Source organism: Symphodus melops (assembly GCF_947650265.1).
Source record: "Symphodus melops genome assembly, chromosome: 7".
Taxonomy (NCBI): domain Eukaryota; kingdom Metazoa; phylum Chordata; class Actinopteri; order Labriformes; family Labridae; genus Symphodus; species Symphodus melops.
In genome coordinates, this window is record NC_136697.1 from 20,460,324 (window position 1) to 20,475,806 (window position 15,483).

The window sequence follows — 15,483 nt, forward strand, 5'->3', positions numbered from 1 at the left end:
TGCATTTCTTTTCTCCTGCTGCTTTTTTACATGATAAACAGAAGCAGCCACTGACCCCAGAGGAGCTTCCATTGTTGTGCTGGCTGATGCTACAGTGCATATAAGATTATTCTTGCTCAGGGACATGGGACCCTTTGTGCTAAGATAAATGGAATAGCATTTACTAAGTGAATAAAATTGTGCCCCAAGGGAAAATCTTCCTGATGATTCAGTATTTTAATGCATGTATCAGGTACTGACAGTACAAAGGCTTTGAATTTGTGTCTTCCCCCATGACAGCCCATCCATTTCTCTCCCTGTCTTCTTCCTGGCCTTATTCACTGTCCTTACTAGAATATTCTCAGAGAACATATGATGCGCATGGACTTCCACAGTCTCTGCTAAAGAGTGTCATGCTGCACAGTAACTTCACTTCTTTCTTGCTGACTTCCCTGTAGTTTGACATGGACTTGGCTTTGACTGAGCCAGCAGTTTCATAAAGTCTCTGCAGAGAGAGAGACGTACAGTCTTGTACATTATGAAATTTATAACTGTCACATGTATTAACTTAAGGTATCTTCCATTGCTGTGCTGCTCCGCAAGAATGCATTTATCTTCGCCATAGTGTATAACAGATGCATTTCGCTGCAGTAGTCAGCTCTCTTGGGGTCAACACACATATCAGTTCATGCTGCATGAAAAGATAAAAACTGACCTCCAAGAAAATTCTCTTTTACTTCAGCCTGGAGCTTATTTTAAACAATTGTGGCTGTTATGAAACCTATAACTCTTTATAAATCATGTGTGTCTTTCTCATATGTTGGACTCTTTTTACTCTTGGCTTGTGGTGTTTCTTATGATGGTTCCTACGATGATCCTGTGATGTGTAGTTTCATTACATTACTCAAACCCTGATTCGATAATATATCATTTTTAGCCCTCTGTATCAACCGTAGTTGCTAGATGCAGAAGGGCCATTACCGGGCTGTTTGGTTTGCTAGATAGCAAGCTAACATCTAAAGAAGTCAGCAGTAACTACAGACATGTAATGATTAAAATACAGCCTAATTCTTTATTTTTGGTTGAGTTACAGGGAGGGACATATGGTATTTGTATCTATTAGCTTTATAAATTGTAGCAGTTAAACTACATCATCATGCTAACGCTTGATTTGCTACATTTTTATGGGGCAATGGTTAGATATTATGACTCTGAAATTAAATTTTCAGACTGAAGCTGCTTAACGTCTTATATAAATCCAAATTAAGTTAATTATGGTCTTATGTGAATCAAATAAAATGTAAACACAGAAAATAGCCCGACTGATAACTGTTTTTGCTAGCTACAAAGGTCCTAGCCTGTGGGGCAGCTAGTCAGCCATAGAAGCTGTTAGCTGCCTTCTTCTGCAGTAATTATAAGCTTGAATTGATTCAGTTTTCCTAAACAACCCAATTTTACTTCAATAGGAGGAAACAAAGATGAAAATTAAATATTAGATAGCACTTGAACTTGTCTGTTAGGTGCAACAGACTGAGAAGCAGATACATTTCTGCTTGAGGAAACAAATCTCTTCTTTGAGCCCAGAAAAATAAAAACACATTTGGTGTGAACCTGACCTCTTTTGGCTTGGTCTGACTCTGTTTATCCAAACAGTGCCTTTAGCATTTATATATCTGGTTTCCATACATTCATAATTGACAGTTTACGTTGGCTTCTGCACCATATCACACAGCACCCAGATTTACTGACACCAGCCTGTTTATAGGTCTTGTCAGCAATTATTTTCTCTTTTTTTTTTATTTAAATACTTTGTTTTAGTCTGCATTAAATCTAACACATGACAATTAGAGGTCATGTGTTTTAAAATTCTGAAAACAATAGTTATAATATTTTCAATTGAACATGGTGATATTGCTCATTTAGATTCGTATTTCAGCTGATACCAGTTTTTTCAAACAGATCCTTTTCAGCTCCTCAACATTGTGTGAACAATGAACTTATGAACTATTTTGTGTTGTTTTGCAGCTGGGTGAGGACACATTCAATCGCGCTAAACTGTTGAATGTTGGCTACACGGAGGCTATGAAGGAGGCAGAGTACGACTGCTTCATCTTCAGCGATGTGGACCTGATCCCAATGGACGACCGCAATCTCTACCACTGCTACGACCAGCCGAGACACTTCGCCATCGCCATGGACAAGTTTGGCTTCAGGTGAGGGATTTTGATCTTGAAACTTCAATGCTATGACAGCGCTAAGCAACCAAATTCCATCCAAAGTTTCTATTCGTATTAACCTATAAAGTTTCAATGAAGTTGAGACTATTAGATAATGTAATTTATTTATTAAATTCAGTTCATCTGAATTTGTCCTATTCAATGGCAGTTACTGTTTGTGTTGCACAAAGGAAAAGTTCAAGACAATTCTTTTTTTGTTACAATTTTAAGATTTGCTGCATGAGACGGTGTGAAAAATTATCAAAAAAAATCTGCAAAAAGTCTTGTATTTTTGTTATTGCTTAACAATCTTTATTCCTTGATGAAACTTTTGTACTGAGACAAAGGGTAAAGAGTACTTCACACACAGAGATGATCAATTAATAATTAGACAGCCAGAAAAAGAGGGAAATGTTACTGCTTCATATAAAACTAATCAATAGCTTAAAGCAGAATGATGAAGCAGAAACTTCTAAAAACAGAAGCCTTCACAAGAACCATGTACCTCAGATTTTTCAAAGGGGGAGAAAAACTACAAAGGAAACCATCAGAGAGAAAAACCTCACATGGAGCCAAACCTGGACCAATTTTTCAATAAAACCCTCCATGTAGGTGCAATAAGGGAACCCCGCGTATAAAAAGGGATGGCACATTCTTTCCACTTGGCATGCCAAAAAGCTCTATGGTTTCTTGCAAAATCTGCAATGTCAATGTTTTGAGTTGTGATGAAAGTATGGCACATTTTAAAACAATCAGCAGCTAAGCTCCCTAACCATTAAAAAAAATATGAGCCCTGACAATTAGTTTCATATAAGAAGTTAATTATTATTCATCATTATTCCACAAGGGATAATAATCAAAGTAGTGGGACTCATTGCCTTTTTAGTCTGTAAACTCTTTGATTAGGGAAAGTCCATTCTGGTCTTGTAATCAAAATTCTGCGTTGTAGAGTAGTCCTACAGAATTTAGAGCTAGCACTGAATGTTTAACTTATTTTTACATCTTTGCATTATGACAGTACACCTGCCCTTAATTATCTAAAAGCACTGGAAGCATTGATTAATGAACTAAACATGACCAGAGAATGTGACCTACTCATCCAAGAGCTGTCAGTCCACAAGATTTATCCAGCTGAAAACACCTTCAGCAGGTCCCAGATATGGAGCTCAATAAGCTAATGCTACCTGGCAACAAACAAACAAACAAAAACAAAAAAACACCAGGTGGTGAGCAGGGCTGCTAACATTTCTTTACAGCAGTGAATCAGTAAAGACTTTCACCACAGTTTTTAGAATTTAATGGAAAAGGGGGTAAAGCAAAGTGTGGTTTGAGTGACTGGAAGGACACAGCATTGATTGTAGTTAATTGCTGAAGTAAAAATCTGATCTTTGGAGTCAATTGTTTCCCAAAGGTCAAAGCTGTCTGAGTCAGCAAGTTTTCTTTTACCCTGGGCAAACAAGGAAGAAACAAAGAAAGAGTGATGATATAAAGTGTGTTTTGAAGGATTTATGAAGTGAAGCTTCGAGCCAACATGCTCTTGTTCTTTCTTATGCAGATGTTGTTTTGCTTTTCTTACCAATTCACCTTTTTTTTTTTTTTTCGATCCAGCACCCACTGAGAGGTGTGCATGTCTTTTTGGGATTCGGTAAATAAGCGTTTGAGGCCTGCTGCTGGATCGCATTAGAAGGGAAGTTTAGCATTTTTTGCTGAGTCATGTTAAAAGAGATGAAGAACCCCTTTTCCTCTAAAGCTTTGATGAATGTTTTAAATATTGCAGGTGAAAGTCAGGCCACATGAAGTGCTATTCCATTACTTCAACACCTCACGGCACCTCGCAACTCTCTGAACAGAAGAGGTCACCCTGAAGCCTATTTGACAACACGGCTCATTCAAAAACATTTTCAAAGATTACAGCCTCTTAAAGGACCTTGTGCAATGCTTTAAATCATATCAACATTATATCATACAAGATTTTGAGGCTTTAAGTATGTGCATTTAGAGGCTGCGTGTGTGTGTGTGTGTGTGTGTGTGTGTGTGTGTGCGTGCTGTGGCCCATTTATAATATTTACAGAGGGCAATCTTTTTTGCAAAGTCACACTGGCAGTGTTACAACATAGTGACTTTATGAGTCAACAGGGATTAAAAACAACCATGGTGTGAAGTTATCAGCCAGTAAAAGAAAACAGTGTAACAATGATAGGGGGGCTGTAAATCACTATGACGTTTCTTTACGGTGTCACAAATAAATTCAGCTTTAGATTGGTAGTTTAACAAGGACGTTTTATGTTAAAAAGAATTTCTTCCATGCTGCAACATTACAGGCCACAAACCTTAAGTTCTTTGTTCTACAAATGAAATATCATTGTTTTCATAACTATCACACATTTCCAAATAGTTGAATCTGATAGTTATCAGGATTATGGAAACAAGAGTGGTAAAGATATTTTTAAGAGCTGCAAGTAAAGGATCTTTTTAGCATCTTTATATGTTTAATATAAAAATAATAAATATTATTGTTGTTACAACTTTCTAAATTTTCTCAGCCACCTACATCCATAAAAACAACTATTTTTCCTTTTTTTTTCTCACTTAACATGCCTTCCCAAATTAACTGGGTTTTAAATTTGATACATCCCTTGAAAGTAGGTTAAGTCAGACACAGACACACACACACACACACACACACACACACACACACACACACACACACACACACACACACAGTATCCTAAATGTATTGCTCGGAGAAACACTTGATGAGTTTCTGCGTGTCATTCTTCAAGCAAACTGTCATATTTTTGACAGCACTTGCTGTACAGAATATATTTACTCACATGTAGACACACACACACACACACACACACACACACACATGTCCACGCATGCATCAGCCTCTTGTGACACTCCAAGCGCCTGACCGCTGCACCACTCAGCTTGTCTCACCACTTTTGAGGGAAAATGATGCAATTGGCCGCCTTCTACACACACAAAGTCAAACACGTACGATTACTGTACAGACGAGGTACAAGGCTGGTGTTGCCATGAGCAGGACACAGACCCATAATAACCATTGTATTATCTAATCCTGGCTTATTGTCCATCGCTTCATTTTTTGAATGTCTTTTCTAACACATTTTCCTTATTGTTTATCTTCTCTGAATCTCTGGTTCATCAACTCTTTACCTTCATTTGTTTAGTTTCCGTGTCCGTATGGTCGTTACTGCATCAGATGAACTCTATTATTATCCAACGTTTCTATTGAAAGGTGAAAAAACCCTTGTCCTGAAAAATATTCTCAAGCAGGTGGTAAAGAAGTTGCACACAGCCAATGCTTGTTCAGCTGCTTATCAGCACCAGAGGTTTACTCCTGTATACGCCTCACTTTACAGCAAGTCAGTCCATTTGTACTGAGTGGATTATATATGGAAATGGATGATTGTTATTGTTTATAACCAACCATGTGTTATCCATTTGAAATGCATCATTCACTAGACGCATTAGGACAAGATCTGATCTCATGAAACACTTCAGGTTGTCATTGTAATGTAAATTCTGCCGTCTCTTAACGGCATGTAAAAGCAAATATAAGATTACACATCGCACGGTGTGAAGCTGCTGTTCAGGATTCATTTGCAATGAACACACACTGACATCATTGAGTGCGAGGCTGTTAAGGATGTAAAATGCAAATAGTTCATATTGTTATTATTTCCATGCAGAATTAAATCTGGTTAAAAAGTGATTGTTGTGAAATCCTGATATTAAGATGAATTCTATTCAAGCCTATACCTACCAAACAAACATGTCGTCTTGCATGCAGAGAGCCTCACTGCATCGCTTCTCTTCTTCATCATGATGCTGATCAGTCGATAATGTAACAAAATGCTGTACCCAAAACGTAGTAACTTTTTGCCCAAAATGTAACAAGTTGTCATTATATATATATATATATATATATATATATATATATATATATATATATATATATATATATATATATATATATATATATATATAACACAGATACAGACACATAATTATTCTGCAATAAGCTTGAAAGAGGGTGCTCCAAATTAACTAAATTCATGAAATAAGTTCTAAATTTAGCATTATTAATTATACCTGCAGTACCAGTAACTTCCAAAAACAAACCAGAAGCCACGATTAGAAGGATTGTTTCTTTCCTTTAGTTTCTTTTTGGCTCGACAAATTAGGCTGTTGAAAGTTTAACACGGCTCTTTGTGCATAGATCAGACACTGACAGTGATTTCCTCTCAGTGTCATAAAGAAATACATTAAATCCTCTGAAGTTAAATTTCTTTGGCAGATAAAAAGCAGCAGAGCAGACGGTTAATGCCACCAATGTGCTGTCTGTATCTGTGTTTTTTGTTGAGGCAAAATGAAGTTCATTTGTAATTGTAAACATGTCAAAGTTCTTCGCTCTTTATTGTCATTGCTTTAAAAACAACAAACACACCGTTTGGCAGATCTTGTCAGTGGCAGCACCGACAGGAGAAATGATCCTGGAAAGACAAACATTGTTTGTGCTTCCTTGAACTTCTTTCCCCCTCTCCCCTTTTCTAACCTTATTGTGTTTTCTTACGTCACCTGCAGGCTGCCGTACGCAGGCTACTTTGGAGGAGTGTCAGGCCTCAGTAAAAAACAGTTTCTGAAAATCAACGGCTTCCCCAACGAGTACTGGGGCTGGGGAGGAGAGGACGACGACATCTACAACAGGTAATTGGACATTTGGCGTTTTCAGATAGAGTTGTAGCATTTCATGCTAAGTGACGCCAACATGAAGTCACAGGAAAATGGTTTATTACGGACCATTTTGCTGCTAGTCAGTTTGGAAAAAGATGTTTGTCAGACCACCAACTGCGACACAGTCCCACATGACACTTGGTCCATCACATTAATGTGCGCTGGAATATTCACGTCATTTCATCCTCAAATGGAGACTGTGGCATCAAATGTGCTGAAACCAAGTCTCTGAATGAAAGTCGTTCTAATGAGTGATTGATGTATTGTACTTGTTCAGAGAAGGGGAGTAATTAGCAAATAAATGAACCTTTTGAAGCACTTCAGTCAGAGCTTAATGATACGCTCAAGCTCACCAATAACGTTCGTGTGGAAGTGAAGTGAAGTCGAGTTCCTCTCTATGTGAGGGGAAGACAGACACATGATTTAAAGCGGCTTAAATAACCTCAACTCCATCCACGGCTTTGTCTTTAATTGTCGGCCTCAGACTCAGATAGTTGTTTGGACAGGAAAATGTTTAATTGCCTGGTGAATTGCTGATCTAACTCATTAATAAATGTGCTAGCGGTGATTAATGGGCTAGCTGTGCAGCTAACATCAGTCATGAATTGACTGATCAAACTGATCTGTTACACATTTTCCTTCAGTATTCTTTATAATAAGCTCTTTTTTTTTTGCTTCCCACTCCTAAAATAAACATTTCAGTCAGAGTAGATGATCATAACTCTATTTACTGTTGATTACTTTCTTGCAGTGATTCTTAAAGTGTGGTCCCAGGACCCCCAGGGGCCCACTAAGCAAAGCTTGGGGGTCCGCAGAGTAATTCACAAAAATGTTTTAAAAGTTGAACAATGAAACGGCATATCTTCAAACTGTGACCTCTTGCTCCAACAAAATCAGCTATTTTGTCCAATACTCCCGCCCACTTAAGTTTTGTGCCAACAGTTCAACTCGAATATGATTGTGATACTTTATAGTCACAACAGAAATAGAAAAACCTAAAAATAAAAAACTAAAACAAAAACTTCGGAGCGAACATTTTGTCAAAGGTTAAAAAAATATTTGGAATGTATAAATTCTGTCATTGCAAATTACTACATGGCACATGAATACATTGTATTAACATATAATGCGTATCAACATTACAATATTGAGGAGGTCCTTGGAAAAATGTGTCGTCTGAAAGGGGTTCTAAAAAAAAAAAAGTTTGAGAACCCCTTCTTTATTGATTAAAAAAGCTTGAAAATATATTGCAAATACAGTCGCGCTCGCATTGAAAGAATCAGGCTGGAGTCGTAATTAAAAACAAACACAGCAGGACATGACAGACCTCCATCTTTATTCAATCTCTTTTATTTGTCTATCTGTGCCTCTTTCCCTCTTCCCATCTCACTCTCTGAAGCTTCTCTTTCAGCGTAATAGCATCACAAGAACAAAATTGTCTTTTTTTAGTGAGTGAACTTTGTCGGTCAGCATTGTTCAGGAGATTGCAGGATGTGATAAAAGAGATCTATGTGTAGTTTACTGAATAGGCCATGTTCAGTGTTCGTGTGTTACCGAGTGTTTGTGCACAATTATGTGTCAAAGGATGACGGATAAACCTCAACCTCTCACTGTTTTTTTTTATTTATTGGAGAATCGCTGCAGTCGGCTATTAGACGCTGAAGATTTCCCTCAGGATATTTTCTGCACTCCAACTGAAGCTTCTTCAGCTTTTATGGGATGTGATGTGAGGATGATGAAAGTCCACATTTTTAATGGTAAAACTCTAAATCGCTGAAACATTGTGCCATCAAAATTAACCCTCATGCACTCAGTCTATTCAGCCAACAGACTATCTATTATGTTGTCAGATCGTAAATTAATATCTGTAACTTCTTATTTACATTTGTTTTCTAGGGAACAACACACAAACCAAATGGTGTACTGTTAAGATTTTTTCAAGAAAAGCAAAGTCCAAAAGATTATTTGTAGCATTATCTTTTATTTTTGAAGTATTTTTCATAAAGCCGCTCCATGTTACGTGTATCTTAACGCTGGACTTCAAAATGTGTAAGAAAGAGGAAAATGGCTGATCGATCGATTGTAGTTTCCCTAGATTTTTCAGGGTCAGTTGCTTCAGGTTGGGCATCCAGGTGGCTTCGAGGTTTGAGAAGCTCCTATTGCATCCATGGTCCAGCGTCCTCCTTCTCTTGTTCTGGTTTTCTGTGAATCGTGTACCATCAAACCGGGATGCACAGATTTATTTTCTTCAAAAAGGTGCTGACTGTAACTCAAGAGCTTGAAGAGTTTTAAGAATGTTTCAGTATGAAAGGAGCCCGCTGATAGTTGTATGTACATCCAGCTTTTAAAATCATCAGCATGCAAAATATGTAAACAAATGATTTTTACGCTGTGTCCCATGTTAATTAAATTAGGCAGGTTTTAAGCCCCTTGTTGAACCGTTACATTGCACTCACCTGTCAATCATGTCAGCTACGCGCCTCACTATAAAAAAAAACGTGTATCTTTTTCAAAACGAAGCTGTTTAAAAAAAAGAAGAAAAAAAAATCACCACCTGTACAGTGTGTGCACGTGATGACAATAACTGACTTTCGTTTTTGTTTTTTTTGTACCAGGCTGTAAACATGTTGATTTATGCTTTAAGAAAGACTTTTTTTTGCCTGTCATGTGTACACATTGGACTTCTTGTGTCCCTGGAGCCAGCCTCATGCAGACACTCCATGAACTGCAGGTTGGCTTCGTTTTCAACACCAGAGGTTGCCACTTAGAGAAAAACACTGACAAATGTTGTTTTACATGAGGAAATCTAGTGTACTGTAAACAATTCAGTTCATAGTTTTGCAGCTATAGTACATCCTTACTTGCGCTGTTATTTTCAGCACAGTTAATCCTTTGCATTAATATTGCGGCTTTTAAACGGGCAGTAACTGAGACAAGGCATTTAATATCTTATGCATTAGACCATGCATTATAGAAAGCAGAATGTGTGCTTAGTTCAGTCTCCTACCTCAATGGAACATAATGTAGCTCCACCATCTGTATTTAGTGTAAGCTGTAATTCAGCATATCTATAGCCACAGAAAAAAAAGCAGAATATCAATGTACCAAGATAGACTACAGTAGATGAATCAGATTGAGGTAAAGTGACGGCACAAAAAAAAAAGTCTTAGCTGTTCATTGCTGCTTGTTTGAAACATATTGTGAAAACAGATGGACGATGGAGAGAGAGGTGCTGCAGCAGTTTTAAAGTTTTTGGAAAACACTTTCTTTTTCAGCATAAAACTGGGTCACTGCAGGACTCGGCTCTGAGAGCGAGCCGACGACAGGCGCAGTAGCATGTAGGAGAAGACTGTAGGCCCACATGCAGATGATGGTCACAAGCTATCAGGTGCCATATACGCTGGCAAAGTGCTCTGTGCCTTCTGGATCTGCAAGTTATCAGTTGACTGTTTTATTTTATAAGACTGTGCCTTTAAGGGATGACAAATGAAAGCAAGGATGAATGACGACTTTTCTACAAGTAGATAAGTTTGAAGTGTTTGGCGTCACATTGAGGTGACAGAAAGTGGATTAACTGGTTAACTAAAACTGTAGGGTGGGGTCCCCATCTTTGCTGTTTATTGTAAACGTTGGTCTTGTAGTTATTTAATCAAAAAACCTCATTTCATTAATTATATAGCAGCACATCCAAAACAACAATCACATCAGACACATGACAAGACCAACAATCAGACTAAATAGCAACACAGACAATCTTAGAAGGGGTGGGGGAATAACTGAAATTAACCCATATTAACCCATTAAGACCGAAACGAGGGAACAAGCATATAGATAGATGATAGATAGATAGATAGATAGATAGATAGATACTTTATTGATCCCGAGGGAAATTCAAGGCATCCAGTAGCAGTATACAGACAGGCAGGACACAAGACATTACTTACAATACACACCCGCTGTCCCCCCTCCCCTCTGTATACAAATCCCCCAAACAGGATTTAGCAGCCCCTATGTGACTAAGAGTAAACATAATTATATGTTAAACCTGTGCAGTTTAGCATTAGCAGTTAGACTTAAAACTAATATAGCATAATGTACATAACCTGTGAGGAGAGAAAAACATGTGTTGGTTAAAAGAGACCTGTATAGGTATAGTTAAATGAATGGTTGCAAGTTTGTCCATTCATCAGGAGACGTTTATATGCCTGCTTGAAATGCCTGACTTGTCCTGATATAAACAACTTTAAAGCTTGGCATAAAGCTTTCGTCTTGCATCTCTTGGAGGCTCACACTCTCTCCCTCCACCTTCTCATGTCAGGGCTGGCTTGTTTTTAAGCTTTTCATGGAGCATTAAAAAGGATAAATGCCCTTGAAAACACAAGAGTACGAGCTGTGTGTGTGTGTGTGGGGGGGGGGGGGGGGGGGGGGGGCTCTGTGTAGATGTAGCTGAGGCTGTCGAAATCAGTTCATAAGTCGACCACTCATATTCCTTCTTTAAATTCTTGTTTTTTGAATTTTTTTTAAATCCTGTATTTGTCCAATCTTTTTTGTCTATTTAAGTTGGAACTTCTTCGTCTGAACTGAAATATATAATTCAGACTTTAAATAAATTGCCCCATGGACTATGTTGTTGTTAGACAAGAGCTGATAAAGAGTAGGGGATTCCTCATTCCCAATTTCTTAAGAATGGGCTGATACTGAGCACGTATCTAAAAGCAGCAGGATTGAAAACACACACATTATTTGTAGGGAAAAAAAGTAAATTGCTGACATTTTACAAGCTTTGACAAACATTCACTCTCTGCTACTTCTACTCATTAGTTTTTTTGTTTGTGGGGAGGGAAATATAAAGAACAGCGTAGTAGATGAGAGAGTGTGGTGTTTTTCTCTGCAGTGAGAAGGTACCAAAGTTCACAGGTTTGAACTTTGCAAGCAGCCCATGTGTCAATCAGTTGGCGTCCAGTCAGAGTGTCCCTGAGTGCGACACTGACCCTCCATCTGCTCTGTAAGAAATCACCTGAATGACTAAACTGCTCTTTATCCTCGCTCTTTCTATCCCTCCTCTCCTCTGCCCCTCTAACTCTCCTCGTCTGGTTTCTTATCTCCCTCTCACGTTGCCTCCAGCACTTTCCTTTTTTAAGCTGGTCGATGCCACAGGCCGCGGCACTGCCACTGCCTGAAATGGGTCCTGCTAGTGTAAGACCGACCCGAGGGAACGAGCTGTCTGTGGTGCTCAGTGTGGCTGTGCTTGTGGCGGGGAAGACACATGTCACTTCCACAGCTGCCAGTGCAACTTTCCCCCTCCCACTCCTGTTGGCGGGGGGGGGGGAAAAAAAACTGGTGGGTATTACTGCGAGAGGAAGGGTTTGACTCTCAGAACATGAAGTGATAGCCTCAAGCAAAGACCGTACCTGTCCCAAAGGATTCCATGACAGACCCACCTCTCAGCGCTCCTGCCTCTCTTCCTCACCCTCTTCCCTTGCTGCCCAGCAGTGGTTTTCATCAGAGCCTTGGCCAGAGTCATGTACTCCCATAGAGAGCGCAGTGTAAGGACTGCATGTGTTTCTGTGACGGCTTGACAATGTTGTAAGGGACATGATATTCTGAGAGTGCCCTGCCTCTGATATCTTCTATCACACTATCAGGTTGTGGAAAAGTCTACCCCATTTGGTCCGGCCTGCAAACACTGTTGTGTACTTTAAATATCAAGTGTAATCTTAATTTGCTTCAAAACAGTTTGATAGAGATTGTCCAAACTGTTTTTGGTTGGAATTTACTGTGAAAAATAAAAAATAATAATAATTATGTGTAGAAGCATGAAGGTCGTGCTCCTCTGCTTCACTGTTATTCTGAAATATTAGTGCAAAGTGCAAAGGCTACAAACCATCGGTTCCCAATCTTCAGCACCATCGACCAAATCAAACCTCAAGGACTTTTTGCCGACGCTGACCTGAATTTTGAGTCTCTTATCAGCGAGATCACCGAACTAACCCTCAAACCTCTCAGGAACTCTTCAGAAATACAAAGCTCTGTATCCCAGTCAGACACTGCGGACACGTCTGTGCCCTATAAAAGCTTTTCAACAGCTCCTGTTGATTGGAAACGTAGCGGACGGCGTCTTGAAGCCAAGAAATTGAAAATTTGGTCATATCGCTACAATACTCGCCTACACTGGATACCTGAACTATTGATTTCAAGGTTTTACACTCCTGGATGGTATAGATAGGATCTGCCTGTCTGGGTCGAGAAGAGATTTTTGACATGTTTTTAGTTTTACAAACCTGTAGGGTCATATGTCTCAAGGTTGTGGCCCCCTTATTGAAAACTTCAAAATCCACTTAAAAAAGTTACCCTTATCTGTCCCTGAACTTGAATACTTTTTGAAACATTTAACTTCTATTTATATGTATATGATGTGGATTGTATAATCTAAAGCTCAACCTGTTCTTTGAGAACACGACGCGTATGCGTGTTTACATGTGTACTTGCACAGTGTGACCTTCATATTAAGGGTTTGGTCCTTTTTTTGAATTGAATCCATTCAGCTGCCTTCCTTTTTCTACACTGTGTGAAATGGCACCAAAGGGCACAAGTAATGATGATGCACTGGATAGAAACAGGGCGACGGAGTAGTTTAGAGATGTGGAGGATGCTCAGGAAGAAAATAGGAAGCATGTACAGGGAATAAAGTGCAAGGGAGGAAGGAATATGAAGGGTGTGAACTGAGAGGAATGAAGCATTGAGCAGGAGCTTTGGTCAGAGAGAGAACAGCCTCAGTCAGCAGCTGCTAGTTCAGGACATAAACATGCAAGAAAGCAGCGAAGCAGAAAACAACCACACGTCATCTTCTTCACCTTTTTATATTTGCAGAAAATGTGAGTCTGCAATATTTTTGGGCTGAGGATGGTTTTCAGGATTGTGTCCTGGAACATCTCACAGATAGACTGATGTGCTTACATTCAGCGTACGCGTTGTATGCATAGTTTAAGCTGATCTACCGTTCTAGCTCAATTTGGCCATGTAACTGGACTACTGTCCTTGTCCCAGTATACACGCATCGAGGGACAACCAATTTATGGATAGAAGTATATCTGACTCCACTGTTGTAGCTGGCTAGATGCTTCTGTTAGCTAGTTACTATTGGATCTTTATCCAGTTAACTTATTGTGTCACATAACAAACAAACAACAAATGCCATTCCTTCTATCCATGTTCCTTTATCTGGCACAACATAAATTGTGTCTTTTCTCCATGCATAGTTCTCACTCTTGATCTCGCCATTTGATTGTCTCTTGGCTTCATTCTTTGTATTTATGTTTTTCCACTTCCTGGTCAAGACCAAGGACAGGAAGTGTGACCTTGTGCAGAATGCCTAGGCCAGTTCAGATGGGATCGAGGTGAAGAGGATACATACAAGAGTGAATCGATCCCCAACCGCAATAACCGCACACTATTCTGTCAGTAGGGGAATTCACCTTTCACCTTTTTACTGCAATGTATTAAAGCAGGATGTTGTGGTCTCCGTTACAAATAGTTATTACAGTCTTTCAGGTTTCCTGACATTCGTTTTAATGCGTCAACTCCGAGTTTAGTCTCACCGTTTGGGAGCAGCAGAGGGAACTCCCATGATTCCCTGCGAGCTTCAACTTCGTCTTTTGTTATTGTAGTATTGATTGAGAGCCCCCTGGTGGTGGAATCAACATAATGTTTCTTTAACATCTGTAAATCGAATCAAGGGGGCATGGGAAGTTTTTTGTCAAGGTGTACACTCAGACAAATTAAAGAAATTGTATCGAATGGGCTTGAAAAAATTCTTCTCTGGAACCGAGTTTTACCCCCATTTATGAAATATATCCGCTCTCCAGAGTGAAGAGCCTTTTTGTTATAACAGATTTTTTCATTCTTAATTATCAGATTGATTAGGTTATGATTTATTCAGCTACATCACAAAGCTGGCTTTTAGGATTATTAATATGGTAATTCACTTGTGCTAATGGGCTACATTGTCAAATTTGTCAAATGTAGCCCTTTTGAAAACAACATGTAATCTATTAACATGCGAGAGACAAAAGGTATTTGAAAGTGTTGCACTCCTGCATCACCCAGATTCGTTCCTGCAGATTAAGTCGTTACTCTGTTTCCAGTTTGCACCAACACACCTTCTTACTTTTCTATTACTTTCTCTCTGCTGTGCATCTTCTCAGAAAACTGAGGCAGGACATCCAACTTCGCTCCCAGTTGTCCCCCACTCCATTGCTCTAATGCAATTAACTCCACTGGTGGAAACAAAAGAGGAGAGTCAGAGAAATTCCTGATTAATCCAATCAGAGAGCTTCATGCTCTGCAAGTGTGTGTGTGTGTGTGTGTGTGTGTGTGTGTGTGTGTGTGTGTGTGTGTGTGTGTGTGTGTGTGTGTGTGTGTGTGTGTGTGTGTGTGTGTGTGTGTGTGTGTGTGTGTGTGTGTGTGTGTGTGTGTGTGTGTTCAGACCTCTGCCAGAACAGCTAGATTCTTTAAAAACACATTC

General features: G+C 39.1%; 1 protein-coding gene across 1 annotated transcript in view; it reads left to right on the plus strand.

The window, feature by feature from the left end:
* The window catches only part of b4galt2 (UDP-Gal:betaGlcNAc beta 1,4- galactosyltransferase, polypeptide 2), a 148,194-nt gene that overhangs the window by 111,452 nt on the left and 21,259 nt on the right, over nucleotides 1-15,483 (plus strand). Inside the window, exons 5-6 of the mRNA XM_079348170.1 lie at nucleotides 2,005-2,192; nucleotides 6,810-6,932. Of these exons, the coding sequence (XP_079204296.1) occupies nucleotides 2,005-2,192; nucleotides 6,810-6,932 (311 nt within the window). The remainder of the gene's footprint in view (nucleotides 1-2,004; nucleotides 2,193-6,809; nucleotides 6,933-15,483) is intronic.